Source organism: Gymnoscopelus braueri (assembly GCF_963280865.1).
Source record: "Gymnoscopelus braueri genome assembly, chromosome: 9".
Taxonomy (NCBI): Eukaryota; Metazoa; Chordata; class Actinopteri; order Myctophiformes; family Myctophidae; genus Gymnoscopelus; species Gymnoscopelus braueri.
Window position 1 is genome coordinate 8,922,997 of NC_137610.1, and position 26,413 is coordinate 8,949,409.

The 26,413-nt window shown below is 41.0% G+C and overlaps 1 protein-coding gene across 1 annotated transcript in view; it reads right to left on the reverse strand.

The window, feature by feature from the left end:
• Nucleotides 1–25,452, reverse strand: part of LOC308092162 (structural maintenance of chromosomes protein 1B-like) — a gene marked incomplete at its 5' end in the record, with an annotated part of 30,351 nt that extends 4,899 nt beyond the window's left edge. Inside the window, 22 exons of the mRNA XM_080438015.1 lie at nucleotides 69–223; nucleotides 922–1,078; nucleotides 3,023–3,121; nucleotides 6,277–6,430; nucleotides 6,974–7,119; nucleotides 7,961–8,102; nucleotides 8,836–8,942; nucleotides 9,426–9,572; nucleotides 9,806–9,943; nucleotides 10,862–11,008; nucleotides 12,427–12,618; nucleotides 13,240–13,425; nucleotides 13,537–13,744; nucleotides 14,264–14,346; nucleotides 14,622–14,762; nucleotides 16,516–16,801; nucleotides 18,126–18,364; nucleotides 19,067–19,270; nucleotides 19,893–20,005; nucleotides 22,352–22,537; nucleotides 24,704–24,886; nucleotides 25,425–25,452. Coding sequence (XP_080294141.1) covers nucleotides 69–223; nucleotides 922–1,078; nucleotides 3,023–3,121; nucleotides 6,277–6,430; nucleotides 6,974–7,119; nucleotides 7,961–8,102; nucleotides 8,836–8,942; nucleotides 9,426–9,572; nucleotides 9,806–9,943; nucleotides 10,862–11,008; nucleotides 12,427–12,618; nucleotides 13,240–13,425; nucleotides 13,537–13,744; nucleotides 14,264–14,346; nucleotides 14,622–14,762; nucleotides 16,516–16,801; nucleotides 18,126–18,364; nucleotides 19,067–19,270; nucleotides 19,893–20,005; nucleotides 22,352–22,537; nucleotides 24,704–24,886; nucleotides 25,425–25,452 — 3,441 coding nt within the window. The remainder of the gene's footprint in view (nucleotides 1–68; nucleotides 224–921; nucleotides 1,079–3,022; nucleotides 3,122–6,276; nucleotides 6,431–6,973; nucleotides 7,120–7,960; nucleotides 8,103–8,835; nucleotides 8,943–9,425; nucleotides 9,573–9,805; nucleotides 9,944–10,861; nucleotides 11,009–12,426; nucleotides 12,619–13,239; nucleotides 13,426–13,536; nucleotides 13,745–14,263; nucleotides 14,347–14,621; nucleotides 14,763–16,515; nucleotides 16,802–18,125; nucleotides 18,365–19,066; nucleotides 19,271–19,892; nucleotides 20,006–22,351; nucleotides 22,538–24,703; nucleotides 24,887–25,424) is intronic.
• Between the last annotated feature and the right edge of the window lie 961 nt (nucleotides 25,453–26,413).

The following is a 26,413-nucleotide window of genomic DNA, read 5'->3' on the forward strand; positions in this document are numbered from 1 at the left end:
GTGTGTGTGTGTGTGTGTGTGTGTATTATCATGTGGTTTACTGTACCATGCTGAAGGCATGTGTTTACCTGTGCACTGGTGTTCTTGCAGAGTCTTTTGTATATCGGGTCGATGACGTTTTGCACGTGTTCAAAACACTTGTTGAACAATTCACAGCGCTGTGACTTGACACGATTATACTCCTTAGTGCATTTCCTGGCTTCCACGGTGCTTCCATCTAATGCTACGTATAAGAAACACAAAACACAGGGGGACAATTTTACGAAGCCATTTGCGCAGATGTGGTTTCATGCAGAGATGTGGTTTCATTTCCCTCATGCACAGAGCATGCAATTTACCAAACAAACACAGTGGTTTCAAAGTGCAGTTTCCCCATAATATACCTGAGACAGGTCCAAATGCAATCCCCTCTCTCATATGTAGGGTTCCAAAATGTCATGTCATGACATGTGGTCAAACAGCAATTATTTGCAGTCACACAGATGCTCCCAATTATATTTTTAGGTCGAATAGATCACATTTCTACCAAAATGGTCCCAATTTCGAGCCCTGAGTAATGTGGTATTAAAATTAACGTGATGAAAGGTTTATGATCCGGGTTGCGTCATAAGATCAGTCTGTTTCTATTAGCCTGTTTGACAGGGAAGCTTGTGGCTTACAAAAATAAACCAAAAATACACAAGGAAGGCATCCTCGCACATTTTAACCACATCGGGTGGTCTAGAGGAGTAATGTCAACTCCATAGACACATAAACACAAAAAAGTACCAAAGTCGTTGCACAGACTCTTTAAATCACATGCCAAAGCAAATCAAGCAAATCAAGCACATAAGTGATTATCATTAAAGAATGAATCAGAAATAAATAAAAACAGTCAGAAAGATAAGACTGAAGGAAAGAAAATAGATATAACCAACATACCCTCCTGCGCATCTTTGAACCAGGTTTTGACGTCTCTCAGCTTGCCTAAGGCTTTGAGATTGGGGGTACTGGTTTTCTGGAGAACCTGCTGTATGGAGGACTTTGCATCTCTCAAATTCTCCAACTGAACCTCCATCTCCTTCTCTTCCGCAATTATCTACAGTGCACGCACGCACGTGTGTGTGCGCACACACACACACACACACACACACACACACACACACACACACACACACACACACACACACACACACACACACACACACACACACACACACACACACACACAGAGAACAGAACAGATACAGACACTGTAAGTCTGGGGCAGCAGTGGTTTAGGAGGGTAGAGCATCCGTCTTGAAAAAGGAAGGTTTCCGGTTCCACCCCGGCTCATCCTGGCCGTGTGTCAAGGTGAACTTGAGCAAGACACTTAGGGCCCTATAATTGGCACTGCTATACCCGCACCCGCCGCCCACTAGCCGTGAAATACTGCCCACTACCCGTGAATTACGGATAAGGAAAAGTTTTTTTTATTTTGAATTGATGTAGATCTACGTCAATGGCGGTCAACGGTTGACCTATATCTACGTCCTTAGCAGGCAATGTGTTAATTCATTTAGACCGGGAAAGAATATGTAATTTTTTTATTTCTTTGGCTATTCAAAAATAGCAGATATACAAGCTCATAGTGCGGCACCGAGTGCCGCGCTGAGCTTGTAGATCTGCAATTTTTTTGTTAATCATGATGTTTTTTAATATATATATATATATTTTTTTTACTAAAATCTTTGCTTCTGGGGGTTCCTGGAACAACATATTTTGAGATGGGGGTCCGAGGCCAAATACATATAATTTTGGGGGTCCTTGACATGAAAAGTTTTTTTTCAAAAGACTGTTAGGATTTGAAAGACATTTGTAGAATCCCCAGAAGCAAAGATTTGAGTTACAAATGATGCTTTAAAAATAAATGTATTCAAAGATTTGCACACATTTTCACGATTTTTTTCAAAAATAGCAGATATACAAGCTCATAGCGTGGCACTCGGTGCCACGCTATGAGCTTGTATATCTGCCATTTTTGAATAGCCAAAGAAATCTAAAAATGACACACAGATGCGTTCTCTTAAAGGGTTAAAGGCCATGGCATCTGGCACGGTGATTGGTTTTATTATTGTAATGCCCAAACCACACCTCTGCATAATGTAACGGGTAGTGCAGGTGTTTTGTGAGTAAGGCAGGTGTCCCAAAATAGCAACTTTTGCACGGGAACGCCCCTTGCGCACTCCTAAATCCTCAAATAGTGGGCTTATTGGCGATTGTAGGGCCCTTTTAACCCCTAACTGTAACTGATAAGCAGGTTGGTGCCATGCATGATTTTCCTCTGCCGTCAATGTATGGCTGAATGTAAAGTACATTGTAAAGCACTTTGGAGAAAGGTGCTGTATATAAATGCAGTCCATTTACCATTTACATACACAAACAGGTAGACACAGGCAGAGACATATAGACACAGAAGTGCAAAAAGAGGTATACATACAGTACATGTACAGTACACACAGAAACACCAAAGGCTAACTTTTGCGTTCATCAATTAAGGTTGAATGAGTCCAAGAGATTTCAAGGACATTAACCCATTAAGACCGGGAACGCATCCGTGTGTCATTTTAAGATTTATTTGGCTATTCAAAAATAGCAGATCTACAAGCTCATAGCGCGGCACCGAGTGCCGCGCTATGAGCTTCTAGATCTGCAAAAAAAAAAAAAATCGTGAAAATGTATTTGTGCAAATCTTTGAATATATATATTTTTTACTTATGTTGCTATAATATCAGTGGTTCTCAAATGTATGTATTTGGCCGCGGACCACCCCATCTCAAAATATTTTGTTTCAGGGACCCCCAGAAGCAAAGATTTTAGTTAAAAATGTACATATAAATTCAAAGATTTGCACACATTTCCACGATTTTTCAAAAATAGTAGATCTACGAGCTTGTAGATCTGCCATTCTTGAATAGCCAAAGACATCTAAAAATGACACAGTCAGATGCGTTCCCGGTCTTAAAGGGTTAAGAACATTAAAAAGTGCTGTTGAAATACTTACAGTGAGCTCGGCTGGCAGGCCAGCGAAATCGATGTCGAGTGTTGCCTCGCGTAAGTAGATCTCGGCGCTGCCTAGAGCACTCCCCGATTCCTCGTCGAGCTGCTCAGAACAGATCAAAACGACATCGAGGAAAATCGTGAGCAGGAAGCAGCAAGTATTTCAAGATCCTATCCACACGTTGTTCCATGGTGTGGTTTAAAAATCACCTCTGTTTAATAAATGTCAAGCATTGTTCTCCCCCCCAAAAAAATGCCCACCCACCTGACACACTGCGCCACAGAGAACTTGAGCTTTATATACAGATATAAGATATTTTAATTGTTGCTATGGGCTCTATTATTTATATATCTAATCATTTCATACTATCAGAATCCGCTAGGCGTCCGGTGTTTTTCCGTTGGCCTCCTCACGACCCACCAGTAGTGCAATTGTCTCCAAACTTTCATGCTTTCAACTATCATGACTTTGATTTAAAAGTCAGATCGTTGCCCACATTTTGGGCAGTAGGCGCCTGGCTCTACTGTGTACATGCGCCATCTACAGGCAGCTACAGAGAACACATGCCCCCATTCACATCAACAGAGCTGTACTGGAGACTGAGCAGCTTCAGATTCCACACATGACCTCCTTTCAGGGGTAAGATGTAGATATGGAAGTTGTGGGCAGAGGGTATGGGGTGGGGCCCTAAGGGCTCTATTCACAGGCCAAAAATTCCCCGTTAAATCGGGATAATGGACCTGCGCCGCCCCAATAGGTTATTCTAGCACCTGCTCTACCCGTCACCATTATGCCGACGCCGTTATTTGCGCGTGGAGGTGTGTCCGTGGGCGTGTTGTTGCTATATCCCCCACATTGCAATTCTACAGACACACATGGGTACGGCTTGGGGACGGGGGATAGTGGATTCTAGAAGCACCCGCTGGTTTATAAAATCACCCGTCAAGTGCACACAGACACTACAATGGCTTTGTGCGTTGGACCATGAGCCGTGTTGCCAGCCTTGGAGAGAAATAAGCAACCGCAGTCGCAGGTCTATGAAAACAAAAAGAAGCAACTCTAAGGCCACATGAGCACTTCAAACTACTAACTAGAGCTTTCATATCCCCTAAATATTTCAGCCCGGCTCGACTAATAATTGACAAATTAGACCCAGCCCAGCCCATCAGTCATTTTTCTAAAGAAGCCTTATTTCTCATTAAATCTTGGTAATATATGAATGATCTGTGTGTGAAATGCGCTCTTTCTTTATACAAACCCATGCTCGCTCACTCTACCGCAAATGCCTCTCTCTCTTTGTACAACCCCATGCTCACTCTACCGCAAATGTGCTCTCTCTCTTCATATAAACCGATGCTCACTCTACCGCAAATGCGCTCTCTCTCTTCATACAAACCCATGGTCACTCTACCACAAACGCCACCACCACTCCCAGCGGGGTCATTTTGATTCTATGACGGCTGCCGTCTAGTTATCATCAGTGCCAGTGTTGTGAGGAAAAACAACTAACAAGCAACCAGGTCTAGGAAAACCAGCCCAAAAGAAGCGAGTCAAGCGACTATGGGCCACATGAGCACTCTAACATATACATCAGCTATTTGAAAATAGCAGATCTACAAGCTCACAACGCCTCCCATGCAAACGCTACGTTCATGACCCCCCAAAATAACCATATTTGAACTGGGGACCCCCCCATTTTGTTTGACTCGGTTCCACAGATAAATATTGTGAAAATAGCAGATCTACAAGCTCGCCAGGCGTTGGGTGCTCCATTGTGGTCTCGACCCACAGGTTGAGAACCACTGCATTAAAAGCTCCAAGCAAGTTACATGTCTAGTAGGCTATGTTGTTGACCACGTAATGTAATGTTTTTGGTTTAGTGATAGGCTACTCCGTGGCGCGCGCGCGCCTCATTGTGCTGTCCAAAATAACAGATCTGTAGCTGTCGACACGACATGATGCAGCGCCGTTGATAGCTTGTATGTCTGTTATTTTGGGTAGGTATAGGCGACGCACATACGCATCGCAGCAATGTGTCTGGATTTGAGAGGCTTTGATTGATGTAAACTTAAAGTTTAGCTCTGTTCGGGATTACTGAACAAAGGTGGATGATGAAAGATAACGGGGACAATATGGATGTAAGTTAACTTTAATTAACTGCGTCACTTCAGAGGAAACTATGGAGCAACTTCAGAGATGTTTACACACCCCTGGAATCCATTAGAACGGTGGAAATAGAACGATAACAGCCAACGTGAGTACATACTGTAGGCTATAGACCTTTCCTAAAACTGTCCAATTTATTATACCCATGTGCTACTGTTTGTCTGTGTACCACGTAGGAGCGTTGTCGCAACATGATGTAATTAATTATTTGGGAGCAGCCAGTGTGTACCAATAGTATACATATTTTAAATGGCTTTCATATACTATTCCGGATCTGACTAATATGACAAGCTTATTGTGAACACAATAGGCTACAAATTAATATAAAAATGTATTTGGATAAAATAAAAAAAAAGAAGGAAAACAAGCCCAATGTGGCTTATAATAATCAGACCAGGCAACAGTGCAGACAGGTAGATAGGCTAGAGCATATATTGGATCGGGATGACGGCTAGCGCAGTCTTCTCTTAAAGGCAATGGCTTCTGGCACGGTGATTGGTTTTATCATTGTAACGCCCAAACCACACCTATGCATAATGTAACGGGTAGCTCAGGTGTTTGGCGGGTCACGGGGGTGCCATAGAATACCGAATTTTGCGGGGAAACGCCTCTTGCCTAGTCCTTCATCCCTAATTAGTGGTTTGTTCAAATCTGGCTCTGAATAGAGCCCTAACTGCTTGCTCTGTAAGATTGGGGTTAGGGGGCCATGGGGTGTGGGCTGGTGGTTTGGGGGTATGGGGAGTTGTGGGTGTGGGGGGGTATATGGAGGTGGGGGAGTTGGGGGATACAGGGTATGGGGGGCACTGGTGGAAAAAGTACTCAAAAGTTTTACTTAAGTAAAAGTATCAATACTGCAATGTAGAATTACTCTGTTACAAGTAAAAGTCTGGTGTTCAAAATTTACTTGAGTAAAAGTACAAAAGTGTTGGTATCAAAATGAACATAAAGTACCAAAAGTAAGTACTCAAATGTTTGAAAATAGCAGATCTACAAGCAATTATGTTGGGGGGGCCTGGGCAAGTGAGGAGGGGCCTTCACGTAGGATGGGGCCAAATGCTTTTTTCTAGTATCGAATAATTATACATCGGTACCTGTACATCAGCGATGTCATCGATGCTCCCAGAGATCAGAGTGAGGTCCACACCCTGGATCTTACAGTCCAGCAGCAGGTTATGTCTGGCCAGAAACTTCTGTTCGAGAGACGTCTCTGTAGATATTTGCACCTTCTGCAGCTTTACCAGCTCACTGACAGATGCACATTTAGACACACAGGGAGGGGAAGAGACAGGTAGGGTACAGGACACATTTCCAGTTTAGATAGCATTCCAAATGAATATGTTAAATCCAATCGATAACTGCCGAGTGGGACAGTCACTTTGAAAAACAGAATGAGCGCAACTGCTAGTTGTGAGAAGGTAGAATTGTTCTTCATGAATAGCCAATAATATTTAATGATGAGAAAAGGGCTGCTGCTGTTCATAAAAATGTCGAGCTCAGTTTGTCACAATTTCTCAGGCTTTAGGCCGGGCTCGGGCCGAACTTTTGTCGGGCTGGGCCAGGTCGGGCTCACATTTTTAAGCCCGATGAAAGCTCTAGTCGTGATATTAGTAGTAATAGCAGCAAAAATATAAGTAAACTAGTACCAATAGTAGTAGCAATAGCAGCATAAACATAAGTGGCAGTCATAGTTATAGCAAACATGCAGCATAAACATAAGTGGTAGTGGTGGTATTTATAGGAGTAGCAATAGCAGCTATAACAGAAGTAGTAGCGGTGAATGATTATCACCTGTTAATTCCTTTGAAGTTCTTGGTGCTTTCGTCTAGCTGAGTCTTGGCATCAGACACCTCTTTTGCCTTGGCCTGTGAGCGGTTCTGGAGCTCCTGCAGTTTGTTCTGACTTTCCTCAACTGCCTCCAACAGCTTCTCCTCCTCCTGGGAGTTAAATATAAAAACAATGTTAAGCGTAAGTTAATCATTGGTTACGTTTAATTGCTGTTTTCAGCACAACACAAAGGATCAAATTGGACTTTGTGTGAAATAGTTTAAGGCCCTGCTGGTATCCCGTAGTTAAACATACCGTACGTATAATGTTAAACGCAAGTTTTACTATGTTTAAATTTAATATTTTCAGCACAACACAAAGAGTCAAATCGAACTTTGTGTGAAATAACTAAAAGTTATGCTAGTAGCCCCTATAGACTGTGGTGCTCCTTACACTCAACCGGTCCAAAGTGGTTTGAACGGACCTACCAACAAACATTTTAATTAAATGTTGCATTTAAGAGGGAACTTTCAGGATGAGCTTGTACATTGAAGGACTGATATAAAAACAAGAAACCTATTTCTCTTAAAAAAAAAGGAGGTGGAGAAGGTGGGGGACCATGGGCCCTATTTTGGGCCGAAGTTGCTATACCCACTATTTGGGGATTTAGCATGGCACAAGGGGCGTTTCCGTGCCAAAGTTGCTATCTTCCGACACCAGCCTTATACCTAAAACACCTGCGCTACCCGTTACATTATGCATAGGTGTGGTTTGGCCGTTACATTAATAAATCCAATCACCGTGCCAGATGCCATTGCCTTTAAGACCAGGCTACCAGATGCCATTGCCTTTAAGACCAGGCTACACAAGCCGTTATCCCCAGTGCTATCGTACCCTCTCTCCCTCTCTGCCCATGGAAGAGCGAAGAGGCAGGGTAGCGGGCAGTGCCATGGGATAGTGCAGGATGGAGAGTAGGGCCCCATGTATTTTATCTTAAATAATGTGTTTTACCTCCTTCTGCTGATCTATTGCTCTGTCCTCTTTGGCAATTGTCTTCTCAAGGGTCCTTTGCCTCCTCTCGTGTTGCTCCACCTGCTGTTGCATGTACTCCAACTGGGCGTTCAGACATCCAATCTGGCCATCAAAGTCCAACCTAGAGTACAAATAAGACAAGACAAAACAAGATAAGACAAGGCAAGATATAACTTTGCTAGTTTGACCAATTCAAATACTCTTTAATCTAAAAATGATCTAATATCTATTATTACTGTAGGATTTACTATGCCCGATTTATACTTGCATATCTTCTTTTTTTTTTTTTGTAATTAAAGTATTTATTCACTTTTCAACAAATAAACATGACATAACATAACAGACAAAGACCAACAACACAACAGTACAAATAAATTTATGTATTTTATACTAGATGCATATCTAAAAGCTCACAACACTGTTGTGAGCAGTTTGGCTATATTCAGTCCGCAACACCGGCACATCACTATGTGTGAGAATGACATGGACTCTATGGCATCAAAATTACTGAAATCCTTTATGCCAGGTGAAATGAAATTCGGAGATATTACGTTCATTAGAATAGGACGAAAGTGAGGTGACAGTGACCTTGACCTTTGACCACCAAAATAGAATCAGTTCATCCTTGGGTCCAAGTGGATGTTTGAGCAATTCCCTCAAGGCATTCTGAGATATTATGTTCACGAGATATGGACAACCCAAAACATAATAACTCCGGCCATGGCTATCACCGGTGGAGGCATAACATTTGAAAATACGTTACTGTAGCTACACCGAATGAATGAATGAGAACCATGAAGACTTTGCTAATAAATATTAAGTTACAATAGATATTAAGTGAGAGGTGACGGTACCGTTTCTGGTCCAGTTCTGCTTGCTCTTTGAGGTGCTCCTGTTCATACTGCCTGATGTTTTCTATGCCAATCTCAGCACAGAAGTCAGCAAACACAGTGTCCTCCATCTGAACACACATACAAAGACACATATTGAACACAACCACTCACACCCATATAGTACAAAAACACATATAATTTAGAAGAATATGTTTTTTTTTTAAAATCTATATTGGGTAAAATTTTAAGGTAATATGTTTTTGTTCTAACAAATGGCTGTAATCCAAAATCATATCCAGAAACGCTTCATTTGCCAACTAAGTACAATAAATACACATCAATTTGACTTGGTAAAGGTCCATACACACTGGGAGTGTTTTTTCATGCAATTGATTCACCTGAAAATATATGGTTTAGTTATTTGTTTTTTAAGTATATTGCGTGCCGATAAATGAACGAGTATGTTTCACATTTTATTTATAACCGTTTATTCATCATGCTCCCGGGTATACAATAACACACAAGGAAGACAGACGCCAGTCGGCAGAGAGCATCAAGATTACTCAATTAGCAAGACAGCACAGAAGATAATAGTCAAAACAATGCTGTACCTGGTTGATTGTGTCTCTAGTGCTCTTTCGCACAGCTTCCTTCTTCTCCACATACTCCTGCTGCATCAGGATGTCTGCCTCCTGGTTGGCCAGCAAACTATCCAGACGGGACCTCTCCTGCAGACAGTACCGTACCCAAAAGATTGACTGGGTGTGGGGGTAAGTATTGTGTATTATGTTGATGTGGGTGTAGTGTTATAACAACTGTACACATATTAAGTCAGCAAATATTGTGTATTCACTGAAACAGTCCCCCAAAATACTTAACACAAATACTGTGCCACGAGACATTGTCAAATCAATCCACCCATCCACTGTGTGCATCACACCAATGTGCCTGCCCCAAAATAGGGCCCTAAGTGTGTAGCTGTGGGTTTTACCGCTTGGCATTCTGGGATTTTGGTTTTGCGGAGGTTGTCCAGTTCAGTGTTGGAGTATTTGAGTCTGGTCTGACACCCTTGAGCCTGAACCTGGACCTGTTTCAAGGCAGGCTCCTTCCTCCTCAGCTTCATCAGTCCCTGTAAGATTAAATTGGCAAAATTATAAGTCTATACGGATAACTGAAGGTTTGTCATGACATTGGTTGATACTGATACACAATGATTTTGTTTCAACATAGTCTGGAAACCAGACGAATCTGCCAGAGCTAAAAGAAAAACGCAGTGATATTAGTCTGACCATGCCAGGTTACAGTAGTTTCAACACACTTTTTCCACTGCCCCCCTGTACCGACTAGTCAATTGATCACTCAGACAACCCACTGACAGTTTGACTTAGAGTATAAGTCAACCTGTCAGTGGGTTGTCTGAAATAAAAATCTTATCATCGTCGTTTATGATTTGTAGTATTTTGTTCTGCCCCCAAAGTAGCTGTGTGTAAGGGTCGTATAGTTTTTATTCCAATGAGGTTAACAATCCAAGACAAAAAATGCTTCTAAATATCAGTATAGACAATTATGTGTGTTTTTTTTTACAATTCATTTGTTTGCTTACTTAAATGTTTAATCAAATCAAAGTTTTTCAAATGAATTTGACATTACTTTTAGTCTGTTTCATGAGCTCCGGCACCTAATAATTTACAAATTAAGCACTGAGTACAGGCACATTAGAAAAATCACATTAAAATAACACGAACTATTTTCCTATTATTCATGACCTGAAATTTTATCCGTGGCTGGTATTAGTCAGTGAGCACTACAGTATTTTCTTCTTGTTTCCTTTTTTACGGTTTCTTGTAATATTCTGACAGTATCAAATGTACATTTCTTAACATGGACAATTCATTCTCTATTCTATTCTATTTTTAGCATTTCTCCAAATAATCAGAATAATCCTAGAATAAATACCTCACCCATCCATTGGTCTAGGGATTTGGGAATTCAAAATAGTTTGCTGTGCTACTGGGCCCAAGAGATTTGTTTAAATCCCTTGACTCACACGTAGCTCTGCTGTCAGCTGGTCCTTGCGTTCCTTCAGTTGTTTCATGTCCTTCTCATCCCATCGCATGGCTCTGCTCCGCAGGTCACTGGAGCCTCCAGAGATCACCCCTGACTTGGAGAACATGGTGCCATCCAGAGCTACCGTCTGCAGGTAAACGCAGAGTGACTGTGGTCAGATAGAGCTGCATAATATACAGTATAACAAAAAATATATAAGATACTCACTATTAAGATATCAAATATACTGTGTTATTTTCAAAGTTCACTGTAAGGGAAAAATTATTAGCCATGCCTTCTCTATCTTTCCATCGCTTCCCCTTTTACAGTACCTTGATCAGGCCCAGCTGTGTGTGTGTGTGTGTGTGTGTGTGTGTGTGTGTGTGTGTGTGTGTGTGTGTGTGTGTGTGTGTGTGTGTGTGTGTGTTTCCCCCCCATTTTCTCCCTGACGTTGCCAATTCCCCACATGTGGTCCCTGCAGTCCCTGGCCTGGGGAGGGTGTTGTAGACAAACAATATGCCTCCTCCAGTACAATACCCATGGACTCACCAGCCGCTTCTATTCACCTGACAGCGAGGTGTTTCCCCGGAAAACCTGTACAAAAGTATGTCTTACCCAGATCATCTGAACTGGCGCCCTGAGACAAACCACGAGATCCCTTGCTTAATACCCATCCGTGAACATTGCCAATTATGCTTGTTGGAACTCCGGCCCAAGCCAGAGCTACTGGGAATTGAATTCCATTCTCTGCATTGGTGGACGTGTGTTTTTGATAAAAAAAAGTCTTATTAAAAAAAGACCCAAAAAAAGGCACACTGACAACTTAAATTAGTCTGTCCAGCTTGATCTAAACTTAACATTTAGATTTACATCATACCTTTTTTAAATAATTCTTTAGCACCTGATGGGAACAAAACTTCTTGACATCGGTTCATCTATTCTGCCTTGTGACTTTATCCACTACGCATCTGACAGGTTGAGAATGATGGAACTGCTATGACTGGTAATGCAGTATATACCATGGAAACTGATATAAACAACAGAATATGTTGCTCTTGTATGAGAGATTAGGTTGTCATAGACTAAAACTAAACTAAGCAAGGGTTCTTTAATGTTGTCTGTGCGGCGAGTCTCCCCAGAAAGTAGCATTTGGCTGGTACAAATATGTACCAAACAAATGCTGGTACATATTGACTCAATTTGACAAGTAACCACACATAACTCAGAGGACATTTTGCATTTACATGCATTGGCTGGGTAAAGAGCAAGAATCCAGTACATTTTTGAATCCACAGAATTTGTGGCCAGTGGCGAAAAGTGGAGTGGAGGTAAAATTTCCGGCCCTACACAATAATGTCTATGCCAGTGGTTCTCAAACTTTTTTGATTTCAAGGACCCCCATAACTGCTAACTCCATTTGGTTCCATTTGTACACTCAAGAGTTAGAGACCTGTAAGGGTCCATTTGGAACCCCTTCAAGGGACCCTGAGAGTCCCTGGACCCCACTTTGAGAACCACTGGTCTATGCAATGCCGATGAGAGCGTGTCCATCCATGCTGGTGTTACCTTATTGCGCTCTGGGCCGCTGAACGCCACACTCTGGGCGTCTCTGATGGTCTCGCAGACCAATGCGTTGCCACAGACAAACTGCACCACCCTCTTCAGCTGGGAGGCCATAGGACCAGAGACACATTGCACCACATCAAACACCAGCTTGGCTCCCTCGATCTCCCTCAGACGCTCGTTAAGAGGAGTGACCTGGGCAGTCACATTCCATTTCAGACACGGGAGAGACAACAGAAAAGAAACAAAACAGTGTTGGTTAGTTAAACAGTCAGATAGTTAATGAGTCTGCATTTGAGGTACAGTAGCAGTGTTACCATGGCTACTTTAGCTGAACTATAATTCATCCTGGAACTTGATCAAATCTTCCAAACAAAAATGTCCTTTTTACACACATGCAATAACCATTCTACCCGTTATACCCATTGTCTGAGTACCCTGTTGTACCCGTCTGACAGTCTGTGTCCCTTTTATGCACATATATGGAGACCAGACAGCAATTTCAGCTGTACTGCACTTCTGAGCTCAGACCAGAGGAAACTACAAAGATGATAACATTGTGTTTATAGGTTTGTGTTTATATACAGGGACATTTATTTACTGTAGTTTGGGGGATTCCTGTTTGCTGGAGATCTTAGTTTTCCAACATGAAATGCTTCTGAAAATGAATGAATCTTGTGCAAATGGCAATGCTAAAAGTGGGATAATCCATTTCAACAACCTTTTTTCTTCTTTTTTTTTTACGGCATTCTCTATAGCAAATTTGTTAAACAATTTCTGAGCAATTCAAGATCCCTGTTTTATTCTTTTACATACATCCAGGAAGTCGATGGGTAGGAAGGTCTGAGCCTCGGCTCTCTCCGACTTGATGAACTGGATACAGTCTCGGGCTGTTTTCTCTGTGGTCACCACGATGGCGTTCATGTAGCGGCCGAAGACCTTGGTGACAGCCAACTGGTACCTCCTATGAATGGGATTGCACAGCTCCACCAGACGGCCAAACTGAAAAATGTTAAGAGTAGATCAGATCTTCAAAGTTTAAGTGTTACTTAACAATGCCTTAAAAGCTCAGTTTTTGAGTTATCAAATATTCATGTGAAGTGCGTCTCTCACCACAGCGTCAGGATAAAGCCTGCGGAGGCTCTCTAGCACCTCTTTGTGCTGCTGCTGCCGTCGACTCTCATGGGTTTCATCCCCAGCTTCCCTCAGCTCCACCACAATGTTTCCCAGCTCCTGATTCACCTCATCGCTCCTCTGACGGCCACGCTGCAGCTCCTCGCTTAAGCTCACCTCCTGTTGACAGTACTCCTCCAGAGATGTCCTGAGACACACACACGCACGCACACACACACATGAACACAATTACATGTACAGTACACACAAACATACAGTATATGCATGCACACACAGATAGGCACACAAATGTGCACATGCAAATGTTCTTTGCAGTAATTATAGGTAATAGGTATTTTGATAGTAGCAACAGTTCACATTGTGAGCACTAGGCAGTATATTCTCCCATATGTTTTAATGAACAATACGAATCAATATCAACATATCAACAAGAATAGTCTTTGTTTCATTGTATCTCTCAACAACGTAAATTAATCGCAATCAAGGTAAAAGTTTTAAATAATCGTCACATAGATTTGAAGTCATATGGCCCAGCCCTACTTTATATGCATTTACAGTATTTACTGAGACTAGATTAGGTATATTGTTCTGTTGTGTCAACAACACAATTTAGTGATAACGTGAACATACTGTATGGAAATATACTGAATATCAGTGCCATTGTGCAATATCAGTAAAAAGGTTGGCTTGACAAGGACAGTCATACTTGCAGGTCTTGGTGTATTCCTCCAGTTTCTCTGCACGCTTGGTTAAGTCCTCAAGCTGGCCCTGGTTGGCCTTGATAGTCACCTGTGTGTAAAGAAGGTTAACAGGATCTAGCTGTAGGGCTTGCCAACTAAGGCAATGTCCCTGATTATCATCTTGATCATGGGGATAATTTCTGTTTATTGCAATTTCTGTACTATTTTCTAATTACATTAATAACACTAAAACAGTTTATTATTAAATTAACTTCATAAACTACTGATGCTTTACTTGTTCTTTATTTGTTTGTGTGCTCTATTAAATTGTGCCATTTATCTATTATTAATAATATTGTTGGTACGGCGACTGAAATTGAATACCTGCAATTCCTTCTTCTTGCGCTTGTCAAAGGAGATCTTTTCTTGGTTGGACTTAACATCCCGCTGCAGTTTGTCAGCCTTCTGACTGAGTACGGCCCCCTGCCTCCTGGACATCTCCTTCAGCTGTTTATATTGCTCCAGCTACAACAGAAGGACACACAATAGTCTTTTTAGAACAGACTTTTCTTTACTTCGATGACAGAGTAAGGTAACCATGTGGTTTGCCACAATATAGATGGATGTCATGTTATACATTGACACATCATGTAAAGTCAGGCATAATAAGAAATCTAGGGGCAGTGCCCTGGTAAGGGTCCAAAGGGCAAAACATCTGAAAGCGTCTTAGTTTTCAGCAATTCAAGGAGGTAGAACAGAAATACCATACTACTTCGACTCACCAAACCAAAGACTTTATACATGCACTGTAAAGTAAATTCACACACTGTAGCAACCTAGTTTCAACCATGAGCATTATTACAACAAAAAATTACAAAATGTAAAATCTAAAAGTAGTTGCTACAGCAAGCATTATGATGACAATACAGTATGTACTCTACATAGCGTTACGTCGTGATCCGATGACGGATATTATGGGCTTATGTTGCCCATAATGTTAAAAGGTCTGCCCAGTTTTAGCACGGTGGGATTCAGAGTGTGGCCCCAAAGAATGAGTCACACTCAAGCCAGGCACTGGCTCGCTTGTGGAGGTAGTTTGTGATGTAGACGCACGAAGGGCACTTAAGGAGGGTGTCCCTAGGGGCGTATGCGCTCGGTGGGCAACTTTCATTGAAATGAGTGGGTGTGCCCTCTCCAGAAATGATATAGCTCTACGGTCACACTGTGGAACACAGGAAACAGCAAGGCACTACACCACAGTAGTTTGACGTGCGAGCGAGGGAATACTTTCTGGGGAGACTCGCTGCACAGACAGCATTAAAGAACCCTTGCTTAGTTTAGTTTTAGTCAACCTGATATTTCAACCTGATATTTCATACAAGAGCAATCCGAAGACCACAGCATTGCAAACAATAAGTCCATAAGTCCTATCTATAAACGGAAATGTCAAGTGAAGAGGTTTGGAGTGTGGCCTGGAGAGTTAGAATTAGGAACAACTAGACCATACCCGGTGAAGGGCGCAGACGAAAGCAGTTGCAAACTTGGGGATATTGCACGTCCTGTAGCGCGGTCCCGCCGCGGGTCCCCCCGCAGCACCCCCCGCGGTCACCCTCCCCACGGGCAACCCCCCACACACACCCCCGTCGCGGAACCCCCCGGGTCCCGTCGCAAACACACACACACACACGGCCGCGGAGGCGAGTGTTCTGTGTGTGCAACAGTGTAACGCTGTGGGGCTGTAGATGCTACACATGCGCACACACACACACACACACACACACGGGCAACAGTGTGTCGCGGCTGGATTGGATGCGACGCATGCGCAGCAGACGAAGACACCACAGACGAAGACACCAAGACGGACAGACAGAGGTTACTCAAATTATAGGAAGATACAAGGGGTTAGCTGCTTAGCTAAAGGTAGCCATATCAGGTGCACCGGGCTGTAGAATGAACAAAGTTTACTGTCAAATCAAAATGCCCTGAAACCTAGACAATGAGAGCCACATCACTAAGTAATGATTTTAAGACCATGGGGTTCTGAATAGTTTTCATTCTACTGAACTAAATCAAGGCTGTCGTGTATGTATTGTACATATCGTCTGGATTTCCTGCAATAGATACAGTGATGGGAGATACTGTATAGTGATAGGTAGAGTGGGAGCTAGTCATACAGTACAAACAATGCTGTGATAGAATATTGGTTATGGCAAGACACTAAATGGATGCTGTTTTCAAAGGAAATACAAAAAGCTATTTAATATAGAACCAGACTAACACAGATTGGTGGTTCCACCCCAAACTTCACCTGCTCTTCCCCCAGCTCAACGTCTCTGTCCTGGGCTCTTTCTCTCTGGAACTGCTCCTCGTTGCTCCTCCAGGCCCTTTCCACCTCTGCCACCTCTTCCCTTCCTTGGTGCAGCTCCTCCAGTTTCTTGCTCCTCTGCCCTTGGGCCTCCTGCAGGGACGAGCGCGCCTCCTTCGCCTTCTTGAGGTGATGGGAGGAGTTGACCTTGGTCTTGGTGTACTGTGACTGACATACTGATAGTGTCTGCTCCTCAGAGCTAAGAAATAAAGTGATCAATTGATTTGGTGACATCGACATTTCTCAGTTCTACAACTATGTACAACATCCACACATATTAACAGCTATAAAAAAGAATTACCGTACAAGTTTACCAACAATGCTTTTTTTTCATACTCTCACTGTACTCATCATTAATATAGATTTCACAAAATTCACAAAAAACCAACCCCCATTTTAAATGTCTGACATCTTTTTTAAGCAAGATCATCTACCATAATGTGTAACAGCACTTTTATGGCAATTTGTTGGCAAAGTACCTCTTTGTTTTTTTTTACCATTCTCTTTAAGACCGATGTGCATACCACTGAAGATCTTGTAAAAATAAACATATTAGTAGTGGATACATGATTTTTTGTTTTGATTTATTTACATGTTTTTGATTTGCAAATGCACATATTGACTTGTGCAAATGCACACTGAATGTATAGTGAATGTGTAAATAGATCTGCAGACTTGTAGATTGATGATTCTTTTTGTTTGTTTATTGATTTGCATGTACAGTAGCAGATTTGCATATTTGAACATAAACTTGCTTCACAGCCCTTGTTGACAGCCAGACTCAAAACTCACAAATGAATTACACAAGTGTAATGGAACCCATTTATTTCTGTTTTGTTAAATGCAAAGTCGATGTACACATTTGCAAATCTAACTATTAACTATTATTTTCAAAGCAATGTGAAAGTTTGTAAATCAATCTACAAGTTTGCAAATTAATTAATTAATTTTTAATAAATATTCAATTCAATGTGAGTTTGCAAATCTCTTTACACTTTCACAAATCAATGTGCACGTTTGCTGATCTGTTCACACATTAACCCATTAAGACCTGCAGGCCGATTCTACACAATGTCTTCTAAATCCTTTTTTTTTTTTTACTTATGTTACTATGTCAGTGGTCCTCAAACTTTTTCATGTCAAGGACCCCCAAAATGATATGTAATTGGCCGCGGACCCCTATCTCAAAATATTTAGTTCCAGGGACCCCCCAGAAGCAAAGATTTGAGTTATAAATGTTCGCTTTTAAAAATATATATTCAAAGATTTGCACACATTTTCACGATTTTTCAAAAATATCAGATCTGTTAAAAAAATGAATTATCCTTATCCTTATCCTTATCTACAAGCACTTGGTGCCGCGCTATGAGCTTGTAGATCTGCTATTTTTGAACAGCCAAAGTGTAAAATAACGCTTTTTAGCTCAAATCAAAACATGACACAGATGCGTTCCAGGTCTTAATGGGTTGACGACGCATAAAGTAATAATCTCCCACCTCAAATCTAATCTCAAATCCACTCACCGTATGTCCTTGTCGATCTGCTGCAGCTCCCTGTTGTGTCGCCCATGTTCCCTCTTGCTGGTCTTGATCCGCACGTCCCAGTCATCCAGGGTGACTGTCATATCATTCACAGATTGCTGCCTCCCTGTCATCGTCGTGTTCAGAGTTTCGACCTCCCTCTTGTTGCAGTGCAGCTGGAAGAGCAGGAGGTGCAGGTTGCTCTGGTCCAAATCATCCAACAGTGTCTGGTACACCTTGGCCTGGAAGGTAAAGCAAGAGGCCTTGTTGCACTCTGTTCATACACAGACTAATACTGTATGTCTCTTATGCTCATCTCAGTCAAATCTACCAGCTTTGTCACTAGATCTGGGCAATAATAAACGCATTATAATAATATTCATGCACCATATTGCGATATTTCAGACAAATGACGAAAGGAACAAACAGCCATATCAGTAATAACCTAAAAATAGAAGAGAACTAGTACTACAGTACTACTAGTTGTATTAATAAAGACTTAATGACAGGTCTTGCATCAGAGTGCCTCAGGGGTATGTTTTGTCTACAGTACTACTTACTTTTTACAAGGCACTAAATAGTTTAGCTTCTGAATCCATACAGTATCTCATATGAGTCTCATATCTGCCCACTGCCTATACACCAATATTTGTATATCTTTTAATATGACGTGCACTGAGGTTAACCACTTAAACCCCTCTATTCTGAAAGTAAAACGGACCTGAGTTACAACTGTACTTGTACCGCTTTTTTCCGTCTACACAAAATGCCTTTGCCAAAAATAGTCAATCTAAAAGATCAAAAACACGATGCGTTGTGAGCTTGTAGATCTGCAATTTTTGGTGAATCTTCCCCGAAGAATAGGCATGCTGGGGTTCAAGTGGTTAATTTGTATGAAATCTGCATGCTATACAAATAAAACTGACTTGACTTGACTGATTTACCACTTGTTTCTCCTCCGACAGTGTTTTCTTCATGAGAATGGCTTGCCTCTTGTTATTCAAATCCACTCCAGTTTTGTCTTTAGCTTCCAGCATGGCCTTTTTCAACCTATCATACTCATCAACCAGCTCGCTGGACAGGCTGATCCTCTCAAAAATCTTGGTCCTCTCTTTGGGGTTCAGCATGGCGATGGACTCCACCGCTCCCTAGTGGAGACAAACACATGTAGATGAGGTCATTTAGGGAATAACATATTTGTAATGAATGGGCTGTCAATTTTAATTTGTAGTTAAAACTATTTTTCAAAACTGGTGAATTATTAAACGTGTTTAGTGTAGCTAACAACATCAATGCGCACATACACACACACACACACGCACGCACACACGCACGCACACACTCAAGTTTGAAGTCATTGAGATTCGGGTGGACAAGTGAATGAATAAACACTATCTTTGAAAGATTGTCACCTTTATAAAATAATCGGTTCCGTAATGTAGAAAAAGACATAAAACACATTGTTTTCCGATCTCTTGTTTGTCGATGTGCAGACTATATAATTAGAAGTAACTAAAGAGCACAGAGAAATATTCTGGCTGGGCAGTATGGGCTGTCATTGCAACAACTATTAGTGACAGCCTAAGTGACAGTCTCACGGAGAAAGAGAACATCATTTCAAAACGTTATCACCAGTGTTAACACTGGTCCAACATAGTAACACAAGAAGGGTGTATGTCAGGGGCAAACAAAATGTCCATTCATGTTTTGTCTGGACAAAAAGATGAGTGAGTGAGATGACTAGTTTAGTTTAAGCGATGTCATGCTTACCTGGAATACCAGGCAGTTCCTGGTCTTTGAGAATATGCCAATCTTCTGTAGCTCCTCCAAGTATATGGCCAGTGTCACAGGTGAATCGTTAATGTGATACACAGTGGCGTCACCTGGAAAATACATTGTACGGCAGTCAGACAGGTGTACCAGCATTGTTTAAAAGAATATAATAATACTAATAATATATATTTTTTTAAGTTGATATTGTATGACAGTTGAATATACGTAGGTAGCCTACTGGTTTCATGTAAGTGTCTACTACAGTAACTGTGTAATAGGGAACAGGCGACATTTACAATAGGGCTAAACAATAGTATCGTGATTTTAGTAATACAGTTGCAATGCATTTCACAATATATGATTGGTTTGATTTAATTCAAAGCCACCTGGTGTGAAATTAAATTAAACACATGGTCCCAATTGAAGAAAAGCATGGAGCCAATCAAAATGTCTCTACTGCTCCAATACCATTAACCATTTAAACCGCATATATTTTGTCAAACTGGGTCCCACAGGGTGGATGGTTCGTTAAGCAGTATCATGGTATCAGTATCAATAAAACTTAATGAGCCTTCTTTTTTCCCTCAACAGCAGCAAATCTCTTGGATAGGAAACAAGCTCACAACACATTGTATTGCAATGTGTTGTGAGCTTGTAAACAGATCTGCTATTTTAATCCTCCCCAGAATAGGTACGCTAGGGTTCATGTGATTAAAGCCCCCATCCGGCTCTCAGTAGTTTTCAGTGTTTTAGAGCGGTTTAATGTTTTCCAGTACCAACATTTATACATTGATTCCAGAGCCACCATGAACCATTTCTGAAAATAAAGTAAATAATTCTAAGCTCCTCTTGAAATACTTGGCTGAAAGTGACATAATGGTCATCCATAGACAGTGACTGGCTACTTGGTTACTGTTTTGTATTACATTTTATGTCCTATGTACTGTAGGTGAAGGTGGAGGAGAGCAATCTTCCACCTCAAAACCACTTGTGTCTGTGCTTTTTGTTTTTCACTTGACCTTGAACATCCACATCGTGGGAACTGAACAAGTACACCTGGTTGCCATAGCAGCATAATGTACAATTTCCAACCGCAACCATACATACTGTAGTATAACTTTTTGTAAATATATATTTTACCCTAGATTTTGCAGCCACATCCCCCAAACTTAAGCACACACAAAATGGTTTGTGTGTGTACTGTATATCGTGATTGATAACATTGCAATATTAGTGTAAAATCTTAAAAGAAATATGTCAATTAACAAGTCTAAAGTTGCAGTATCAACATAATACCAATTATAACACCGTTATTCCCAAGCTTGCATTTTGATTGGTTGAGAGGCTTTCTAATGAGGGCTTAGGCTAATATGTCCCAAAACAGCATTCAGACCATCTATAAACGTATCACTCTGCCTTATTAAACGTATTAGACCTGTACTCTAGCAAAGGCTGTCAGGAACAATGGGGGGAGAGGGGGGGGATTATAATGAATTTCTCAGATCTATTGGTTTTGAAATTTGTATAAATGTCAATGTTAATGACAATGAACCTAAAACAGACGACCAGCCTACACTTAAAATGCCCCAAAGAGGCTGAATCAGCAGTTAATCCCACTTACACGATGACCTGGATACACTAGAAAGGAAAAGGATTGAAGGAATATTGTTTCTTTGTGGAAGACTTCCACAAAGGAAGGAGGAATAATAATGGTTGTTCTATACCATGAGATATTGACACTGGTGTGCTGATCTACAGCACTGTGCCTTTGACTCCATAGTAGTCCATACCTAATGTCCACAGCACACCAGTGCACTGCTAATATACCATGAAAAGCACTCCATCTTAATTGCTTAACCCATTAAAACCGGGAAAGCATCTGTCATTTTAAGATATCTTTGGCTATTCAAAAATAGCAGATCTACAAGCTCATAGCGCGGCTTGTAGATCTGCTATTTTTCTAAAATCTTGAACATTTGTGCGAATATTTGAATATATATATATTTTTAAAGGGAACATTTGTAACTCAAATCTTTGCTTTATGGGGGGGGGGGGGGTCCCTGGAACAACATATTTTGAGATGGGGGTCCGCAGCCAAATACATATCATTTTGGGTGGTCCTTGACATGAAAAGTTTGAGAACCACTGATATTGTAGCAACGTACGTTTTTCAGAAAACTGTTAGGATTTAGAATACATGTAGAATCCCCAGACGCAAAGATTTGAGTGACAAATTTCACTTTAAAAGATATATATATATATTCAAAGATAAGCCAAAATTTTCAAAATGTTTCAAAAATAGCAGATCTACAAGCTCGTATATCTGCTATTTTTTGAATAGAAAAATGACACACAGATGCGTTCCCGGTCTCAATGGGTTCAACACAGTTCAGAATCTAAAAACAGATGTGGTAAACGTTAGTAGATTGACCAAAATTAGAAAACATTAAGCTCACCTAGGATACTCCGGCAGAAGTGGAGCTCCACATCACCAGAGGAGAGAACCATGGTGACTCGGGCTGTGTTGGACACGGGCCTTCCTATGTTGGCCCCGTGGATCAGGTCCTTGGTGTGTTTCACCCGGAGAGAGGCGATCCGCTCGCCCATGACGAAGCCCAGGGCGTCCATCACATTGGACTTGCCTAAAAACAATTTTCTCAAATGATTAAAATAATTCAGAGCCCCGAAGGGAACACGGAGTAAAGAAAGAAATTACATTAAGGTCACGATTTACTGCATATGAGCCCATGAAATGCTACTTTGTGAATGATATACATTTTGTTCCTTCATTTTAGTGTATAGTGTTTATAATTCCCTCATTTTGGCTAATCAATCCCCTGATATCTCTGCCCAACCCTTTACACACCCTCACTCCACCATCATACCTCCCTGTGTGTTTCTGGTGGTTCGTAGAGGGGCCACAATTAGGGCCTGTATTATCTAGACGTAACGCACTGTGGATAGATATTATTGTGTGCTCTCTCTCTGTGGGCGGTGGTCTGGTGCTCTGCCAGAGGATGGAGCATGGTGAGGGTGCAGGAGAGAGAGGCTGGCAGAGAGAGCAGGTACTGTGTGTGTGTGTGTGTGTGTGTGTGTGTGTGTGTGTGTGTGTGTGTGTGTGTGTGTGTGTGTGTGTGTGTGTGTGTGTGTGTCCTGAGGTCGATTCTACAAAATGTCTTCTAAATCCTAACAGTTTTTTGGAAAAAAAAATGTTGCTACATCAGTGGTTCTCAAACTTTTTCATGTCAAGGAGGACCCCCAAAAGTATATGTATTGGTATTAACTCAATGTCCGTTCCAGGACTCAGAAACCAAATTGGAGCTCCGTGATATTAGGGCTGAGAACCACTGAGACTGCAAAAGCATATCATGACATTTACAGTTCCAAATATTCTCCTAGCTAAAATATTGAGAAATGTTTCGTGTAATGCTGTTCAGTTAGTTAGTTAGTTAGTTGAACCCAGTGGTGGAAAGTAACTAAGTACATTTACTCAAGTACTATACTTAAGTACAATTTTTAGGTACTTTTACTTTACTGGAATATTTCCAATTTTCAATACTACTCCACTACATCTCAGAGGCAAATACTGTACTTTTACTCCACTACAATTATTTGAAAACTTGCTTGTTACTAGTTACTTTTGGATTATTATTATAAAACATACATTAACTTCTGAGCCCTAGCTCACAGCCTTCGAGTTGTGAACTTGTAGATCTTCTATTTTCAAAAGATTTTAATACATTTTATACAATATGATACCTTATGGAAATGGGACATTCTGAATAATGAGAACTTTCTACTTTTGGTACTTTAAGTAATTTGTTCTCAAAGTGGGGTCCTTGAGGGAGTTCCAGGGGGTCCCCAGCTAAATGATAGATAGTTAGGAACCAAACAAAATCGACCCTTGTGGGTCTGTAACTCTGAGAGTGACCCTTGGGGGTCTGTAACTCTGAGAGTGTACAAATGGAACCAAATCCATTTGGTTCCATTTGTACTCAGAGTTAAATTTGTCTCAGAGTTAAATTAACATTGAATTTACAATATAAATTGGGGTCCCAGAGATAGAAATGCCATTAAATGGGGGTCCGTAGCCTAATGCATGTCAAACTGGGAGTACTTGAAATTAAAATGGTTGAGAATCACTGCTAGAGCCATAAAAATCTTCTCTTAAATGGGGGTCCCTGACATGTCTTCTCAAATGTGGGTCCACCGGCTAATAAGCGTCAATTTGGCGGTCCTTGACATGAAAAGGTTTGAGATCGAGAACCACTGCTTTAAAGGGGAAATCCACCCATTTTCAATATTTAACTATGTCATTAATATAGCATAAAGGAGTTGTGTGGAAATAAGAAAAAAATTTAAAAAAATTTAACATTGCAAAAAAATGTAACATTGCAAAAAAATTAACATTGCAAATTACACTGTGATGACTCATCATGGTGTAATTTGCAATTTTAATTTTTTCTTATTTCCACACAACTCCTTTATGCTATATTAATGACATAGTTAAATATTGAAAATGGGTGGATTTCCCCTTTAAGTACATTTTGATACCAATAATTTTGTACTTTTACTCGGGCAAATTTCGAGTTCAAGACTTTTACTTGTAACAGGGTATTTCGACATTGCATTATTGATACTTTTACATGAGTAAAACAAACATTTGAGTACTTTTAGTTGAACCACCGTGTTGAGTAGCACATGTCACGTTACATGAGAAACATGGCGGCTCAGTCAATTAAGCCAACTTGTCTTCAACAGTATAAACTAATATTAGTTAACAACAGAAGATACAAACACACACATACCTGAGCCATTAGTGCCCATGATGCAGTTGAACCTCATAAAAGGCCCAATGATGTGCTCTCCTCGCCATGACTTGAAGTTTTCTAATTGAAGTTTTATCAGCTTGCTCATCTTGAAGAAGGAAGAAGGTCTGTCTCTGCAGGGGATGAAGGGCTGAAAGACCGCTTTACCTGTGTTGCCAGATCCTGAGAGAGAGAAACAAGCAGGGCCACTGTTTCCCAAACAGTGGGTCGGGACCCACGTTTGGGTCGCGGACCAATTTTCATGGGATTTTCATGAGTGAAAATCCCCTTTTTTAAATTCCTACATTAAAAAATACATAATGATAAAAAACACATAATATCAAAAGATGTTTTTTAAATCACAACTTTTCATCAATTAAAAACAATTCCAATTTTTTTTCATAAATAAAATGAAAATAATCTAATAATTTCCAATAATTGAAAAAAAAGTTTAAGAAGCAGGCTAGTTATCTTCGCGCCATGTTGTGAGCTTGCAGATCTGCTATTTTCACTAGTTTGTTTGGGTCCCTGGCAAAGGTCTAATTTCTCTTTTGGGTCTTGAGCTAAAAAGTTTGGGAACTATACTTTAAACCTATATGCATTGGTTATTTGAAAATAGCTGATCTACAAGCTCACAACGCGTATATTTACAAGCAACTTTACAGAAAAATAAGCCCAAAGTCGCTTATAATAAACGGACATGGCAACCCTGCCACTTAACTTTGTCGAATGTCGACACGTGGCCGCATGAGGGCGTCACGTGTCAAACAGCACCGATCTATAAGCTAACAACGCGTCATACCTATGCTCCATACAACGCTTTGTTAGTTTGTAGATCAGTTCTTTTTTTTCGCGAGTGACACCGTCTTACTACGGATTATAAATCAGGCTTGGCGATAAAAAAAAAAGAAAAAAGAAAAAAAACTCCTTCCATGCTTTCTTGACATGAAATAATTGTATTAAAACAATTATGATAATATGTAGGCATATCCTATTTTAATTTTGTAAGATTTATTTAAACTATATCAGCAACCTTTTGTGGGGGCTCTGACTAGCTGGAACCATCAGTTTGGAGCTGATTTTATGGTTGCTTGAATTGAGCTTTTCTGGGGTTTCCCTGATACTCCACCACCAGTACAGGGGCTCCCTCTGTCTCTACAACTTCTTAATTCAGGGGTCTTCAACAGGGGGTCCTCAGAGTTACTACAGGGGGGCCGCCAAATCTTTGTGTGATTGGATATTTTTTTTACATTAACCACTTGAACCCTGTTATCCCTATTCTGAACAGAACGTGAGCCAAAAATAGCAGATCTACAAGCTCACAACGCGAGCTTGATGATCGGCTATTTTTGGCAAAGAAGTTTGGTGTTGGTCTATGAATGTTATACAGTATGTAGTGGGGGTCCCTGCTTCTTCTCTCTCAGCTAAGGGGTCCTTGGCCTGAAAACGTTGAAGACCCCTGTTTTGGTGTGACAGAGATACAGATATATAGAATACCACATCCTATTGGATGGGGGACAATTAACCACTTAAACCCCATATGGGTAACCGGAGTCCCTCAGGGCTCAATACTGGTGTCTTGTTCTGTTTTCTGTTATTGTGGGGAAAGCTTTTGCTGAAAATAGCTGATCGACAAGCTCCCAGATGCGAGCTTATCGATCTGCTATTTTCAGCGAAAACTTCCCCACAATAGGGATGCTGGGGTTTAAG